The following is a 6366-nucleotide window of genomic DNA, read 5'->3' as shown; positions in this document are numbered from 1 at the left end:
TGTTAACTGTGCAAACCTCCTTAGTATTAAACGTGCCTGTCTCATTGCTGCTGACTTTGGAGACCATACCTCCTTTTTTTTTTTTTTTTTTTTTTTTTTTTTTTTTTGTTTCTTGTTTCTTTTGGGCGCATTCCCCCTTTTTTTTTTTTTTTTTTTTTTTTTTTTTTTTCTGGTCATTGTTCTTCACAAAAGAACTAATTGAAAATCTCTGTCAAATCATGTCTCTGGTTTCCCTCTTCTTTGCCCCCCCTCCCCAGTTAATTGGACACGTATTGTGTTTGTGTGGGAAGGAAGGAGGCTGTATAGCAGTATAGCAATATTGCTGGGAAAAGACCATTAAAATGGATAAAGGGATTTCCTACTGGTATAAATACCTGCACACGACCTCCCTGTGCTCTGGAGCCCTCCTGTATATGTATATGCAGGTAAAAAGCCTGGAATAGAGTTTGATCGGCCATTAATTGTGCAGGTTTTGTTCTGTTAGAAAACAGGGGCAAGTAGCTCTTTTGGCTGTTGGAGGGCATGACTTGCCAAGCATTTGCTTCATCTGACACCTTTGTACCTTTGAATTCTGACTCTTCTCCCTCTCTGCCTCTGATAATGCATCACAGCGCTGCAGAGTGCCTGCCGGTTTCCAACCATGCCACCAATGTTGTGTCTACAGGTACTTTTTAAGAATCTTGCTCTCAGTAATTCTTGTTTGTAATGTTTTTGGATGATACACATTCACTGAGTTCTGCAATATTTCAAGTGTTTAGTGTCAATGCTATGTGTGGTTTGAACTACTTTAAACTACAAGCATTTCCACAAAACTGCGTAAAGAATATATCAGGAAAACCCCAAATATTTGCATTTCATCTAAATTTGTAGCTTTTTTTAAGTTTGCTACAAAATTAAACTCAAGTATGCTACCAATGCATTAATTTTGAACAGGCTTAAACACTGTCACTGTTGTTATGACTATGTAGTCTTCAATGACAAGTGTCATGTAAATTAAATGAGCATTTATTTATTGTGTAACCAACATTTAGGACAATATAAATTACTTAAAGTAGGAAATGTTTAAACCAGGTTTAGAGATCACTTGGGGAAGGTTTCAGAAAGGAAAAACATTGCTTTGCAAAGCATATTGCATACTGAATCAAGACTAAGATTTAAGTGGGATGCTCAGAATTGGTGGCAGAGGTATCATCAATATGTTTAAATTTTGTGTGTTTGTCTATATAATCTAGTTAATTGCATATAAATGCTAGGGCTACGTAATCTTTGAACTATCTGAGAGAGAGACAAAGAGAATTTTCTTGCAGCCTTAAACCTTCAGAACTGGGATGCCGGAATACAAGAATTGTTTATGGGAATCTTTCAGGAACAGCAAAACAAATAGTTTTTATTTATTTGAAATTGTATTAAGGTAAGAATATTATCTGGAGTCTTAACAAGAAAGCCTTCTCCTGAAATACATTGGTAATAAAACATTTTAATGAGAAGAAGCAGCATGTAAACAATGAAAACTGAGTATAGATGATAGATACCAGGATATTATACATTAAGAAGGAGGCTCAAAATATCCTAATATGGCTGTTGGTTAGAAGTGGTAGTATGGAATAGGAGAATTCTGTATGAAGCCAAATTTACATATCTGTATCATAGTAGTATTTTCTAGATTCATCTGATTCATAGTAAAAAGTATACAGTGACAGCTAGCCAAAAACACTTGCTCACCTGCTTCAGATTTGGGGTTTGGTATTTTGTAGTTAACACCCAAGGACAAACACCACTGTAGCCAGCCTGAACTTTGTTCACAAGATCACATCTTGCAGGTGACCCTGTGAGAATGGAAGCAGTGACAGAAGGTGCTAAATATAATGAGTAAAGGTTTACAAATTTCATAGATAGATTCAGAAACTGTAATAAACAATGAGAATCTGGTGAAAGCATCTAAGAAGAATTTGTGCACAAAGTAGATGTGGAAGAATTTTGAATAGTGACTTATGTCAAATTACAACTTTTTTTGAAAATGCATGTGATAATTTGGCATCACAAAATAGAGGTAAATATACTTTTGCTCAATACAATAGCATTTCATACAATTGATATTCTGCAGTATCCTCAACACTTTTGATGTCATTACTTAATTTAAACAGCATAATCCTATTAAATTTTAAATCCTTATTAACAAGTTGAAAATGCTATTTTATGCATAAAAATTATAGTCTATAGAATATGAAATAATAGAATTGTATAATCTTAGAACAGTTGAATTGGAAGGGACCTTAAAGATTATGTAGTTCCAACCTGCTTGCCAGGGGCAGGGACACCTTAATAGAAAAAAATCCACCAATAAGCACTTAGACCTTACCTAAACAGAAAAGTTGTATTGCTCTAAATGCATCAGTATTATTAATGCAATCTTTATTTTGGGTGCATTTATACTAGTATAAGCATGCCTGTTTTTGTAGATTCTATATCTGCATAAGTGTACGTAAACAGGACATTTTACTGTTATGATTATAGTTCTAAAAAACCCCGAGATTCTAATCCCTAATTAATTATATTGTTCTGAACAACTGGAATGTGTGCTCCGAAGTGCAATTATACATATCTGAATGCTCACAAACACGATTTTTTATTATTATACTTTGTAACTGTTGTTAGAGGGGATGGTATATGCAGTTCTGTGCCTATATATGTATGAGAAACAGCCATATCTCTCATTTCGCATTCAGTAGAAAATTGTCTGGTTTTTCAGGCACCGGTGATTACAGAGCACAGATCTGAAACGCCCCTATGAAAACAACAGAGATAAATGAATTGTGTGTTTATTGGTGATGTTGCTGATGAAAAATGTGTATTTGGGCCTAACTTTTTAGAAGAGCCCAGAGTCTATCACTCTGTTCCCCTACCATCCTGCCACAGCACTCTGAAATGTTTTTGGTGGCTTGGCACTTAAGGAAATGTGACTTATGGATGCCTGAAAGGAACTGTCCCAAACTGCTGTTTTTGGAAACCCAGGTCTTAGGCATGCATAAGATACTGCCTTCCTTGATACCTGTGCTCACTGTGGGGTTTGCATGACACTGAAGCCAGTCAATTTTCTGGGAAAACAGAGCAAATTTTTATGTAAGATTAAATGAAATAGCATGTGTAAGTTGGGTGGGGACAGGTATGGGCCTCCTCCTGGAGAGTTCAGTGTTTCCTTTGCTCAGCAGTATATGTGAACTAGGTTATGTCTACAGATTATACCAAAAATAATGCATCAAGACCACCGCACGACAGTTTTTTGTCTTGGCTCAGAGGATATCTCACTGTTGATACTGGCAGTCTTGTCTGGTGTGACCTGGCCACGTGTCTGGACTTCCAGCAGTGTTAACCTGATGGTTATGGCACAGAGTTAAATGCTTGCTGAATGCAGACAAAAATTACCCACAGGGATACTGTCTCCCTCTGAACTCAAAGGCTGTGTCTTGAATCCTCATACATTTTCTTATCAATCCTATCTGTTTTATCTTTGATCCAAACTCCTATATGCTCCTATATGTGCTTTGCCATGATGACTTTGGGAAAAACTTCAGCAGGCCTTCATTACTCTGTGCCGTCCTGTCATTATGGAAATCAACCGTCTACCTACGGGGTGATGGCAGGTAAGAGACATACGTTCAGCTTAGTGAGCTGTTAGCATGTTGATTTTGGTTAGTTTTCCTTTACAGGGACCAATTCAAGACAGTTGCTTAAAGAAAACAGGACTGGGGTTACGGCACTAGAAAAAGGGTAGAGAAAATAAGTTCCTAGGGTTTCCCCAAACCTCTGCATCTCTCAGGAAATCACTCTCTAACTTTTTTCTTTACAAGACTGGGACAGTGCTGTTCTTTTTACTTATCTGTGTCCACATCCCCTGGTGATCATTGCTTTTTGAGGGACTAGGAGTGAGGTACTGATGTACCTGTGTGTTACTAGTACCTGTGATGACAGAGCCCTGACTGAAGCTGTAAAATAAAATGGTTGCATAATGGAAGGATAGCTGAATTCAGCAGGCAGATCATACAGATGGTTGTAGCTTTTTACACCTATGAATGTATGTTAGCATCTATGTTTTCCATGTCCAAGGCTGAGTAAGAAAGAGGAATGGTTTTTTTCCTATGTAATTCAAAGTAGCCGTCAATAAGATAATGCCATGGACCAAACTAACACAACTCCCAGGAAAGAATCTTGACTCAGAGATAATCTGAAATCCAACTCAAACTCATGAATTTATTTCACTTAAGAATGAAGGAAATATTAGAGTAAGTTGGAATAGATGAATACATCTGCATAGGGACTTTTTAGGAACAGAGCATAGACTTCTTTCACAGTGCAAATGACCACAAGCTCCTATTTCATTACACGCCTCTGAGTCTGTTGCAAACATGTCTGGTATAGTTCAGATCCCTAGGAAAAGTTAATAGGTATTAAACAAAAAGTATTACTCAGAACTTAATTTTGTTTCTTTCCAAACTAAATACGTTTTCATTTTTCTTCTCATTTTTTACCCTTTACATTTTTTTTAGGCATCAAGCCTGCAACTCCAGAGATGCTATCTGCAAGTCTCTCCCAGAGCCGCATCTTACAGACGTGCAGCATGCCACATCCCAATGTGGTAAACAGTGTCAGCACCTTGCAAAGCAAGTCCTCCTTTTCAGTCTTTCCCTTTATTCTTTGAAAAAACGTAGGGTTTTTTTTGTGGTTATCCTCTGTGAAGTGTATAAAATATTCCTATGGGGTTACAATCTCCAACGTTGGTGAGTGGAACTGGGGCAGTGAAGACAAGAAATGTAATTAGAGGAAGGGGTGGAAAGTTAATGAAGTTCTGAGTCCTGCTACAAAGTTTTGTGTAATTTAGAAAATTTGGAAAGATAGCCTAAGAGCCTGGAATTTACTGGCTGCTCTGAATACACTGAAGAGTGTTAAAATTTCTCCAGTGATTCCTCCCCCCCGATCCCCCTTGAGGTCAGAAACTCTTTAGCTCTGTGTACAATATTTAAGGAAAAAACGGCCTTCACTCTTAACTGAATCCCCTTGTTAAATCTGATATTTTTGAACAAAACATAGTATGAGATGGTTTTGTTTTGTCCTTGAGCAGTTTCTTTTTAAGACGGAACAATAATTTTGAATATGTCCTCTTTTTTTTTTCTTTGAGCTCTTACCTCTGTACTTTCCTCAAACAAATTTTATGCTGAAGCTAAACAAAGATAGTATCTTGTCTGAGCATCGAATAGAATTCAAATTTAAATATTCTTTGTATCAGAAAATAAAGATGGGCACATTTTAGGTGGCTCAAAATGGCACTGATCCATCAATCTTATTGTGCCACTCAATTCTAGCTGTGGCCTTGCATGGTTATTTGTTTACATTTGGACAATCTACCATCTTATTTAAGTGCATCATGATCTGATAAGAAATAGGATGGATGTGGACCGTGAAAGTGGTTGTTGGTCGGTTTTCACTTACTGGGACAAGAGAGAGACTATCTTATAGTCTTCACTCTTGGATATAGATCTTATACAATAAATATTACAGATATGGATTATGAGACGAAGAAGATGTATTTTTATTGCGTAGTGGTAGAGAGTAACAATACTGAGTTTTCTTTCGTTGCTGCCCAGGTAGCCTGACCCCTTGCCTTTATAAATTCCCGGAGCACGCCCTGAGCGCCAGCTCCTGCTCTCTGGGCCATGGCTTCACGCCCATGCACCAGTCACTCCTCACAGACGACCCCAGTGCCACAGACTTCAAGCAGGAATTCCGCAGAAAAAGCAAGTCTGTTGAAGAGCCTGTTGACATGGACTCCCCTGAAATCAGAGAACTGGAGAAGTTTGCTAACGAATTTAAGCTGCGGAGAATTAAACTGGGTATGTGCTTTAAGTCTGCAAACAAAAGGCTGAAAAATTCCCATAAAAGCACAACTATTTCCGAACGTTTTATGGTCTAGCCTCTGCAGTTGTCTAATCATAACTCTAATCCTTCCTTGCACTGCCAAACTTTTTTCATTCCTAGCAGACTTGCACAGAATTAACGAACTTCATCTTTTTGCAACTTCGTACGCAGAAAGTGTCTTTGAACTTTCCTGCCCTTTAAATTATTTGTCTTAAGTGCAGATAAAATTACTGCTGTTCTGTAAATTACATTCAGTAGCAGGTGCGCTATTTTGCACAGCCTCAAATTTTCTGAAACTTAGCAGAGCACATGCCCTAACCTCTCATACTCATCATCTTCTCCATGAGGTTCCTCATCTGAGGAAGCGATGTCATTTCAATATACAAGATGGGTGACAACCATGGCAAATCTTTCATACCAGTCAGTAGGAAGATTCTTTTCCTGGTTTATTTTCTT

At 37.7% G+C, this 6366-nt stretch overlaps 1 protein-coding gene across 3 annotated transcripts in view; it reads left to right on the top strand.

Moving 5' to 3' along the window:
• The first annotated feature begins 522 nt into the window (after nucleotides 1–522).
• POU1F1 (POU class 1 homeobox 1) overlaps nucleotides 523–6366 on the top strand; it is an 11979-nt gene continuing 6135 nt past the window's right edge. The window contains exons 1-4 of one of the 3 annotated variants that reach the window (XM_008940922.1): nucleotides 523–664; nucleotides 3576–3641; nucleotides 4545–4658; nucleotides 5640–5885. In XM_008940922.1, the coding sequence (XP_008939170.1) occupies nucleotides 523–664; nucleotides 3576–3641; nucleotides 4545–4658; nucleotides 5640–5885 (568 nt within the window). Of the gene's footprint in view, nucleotides 665–3083; nucleotides 3087–3491; nucleotides 3642–4544; nucleotides 4659–5639; nucleotides 5886–6366 lie in introns of all 3 variants that reach the window. The other 2 variants (XM_008940939.1, XM_008940931.1) reach the window with 2 other exon arrangements.

This window comes from Merops nubicus, unplaced genomic scaffold (genome assembly GCF_000691845.1).
Source record: "Merops nubicus isolate BGI_N331 unplaced genomic scaffold, ASM69184v1 scaffold5170, whole genome shotgun sequence".
Classification (NCBI taxonomy): domain Eukaryota; kingdom Metazoa; phylum Chordata; class Aves; order Coraciiformes; family Meropidae; genus Merops; species Merops nubicus.
Note: the sequence above shows the minus strand (reverse complement) of the source record. Positions and strands in the feature narration are given on the sequence as shown.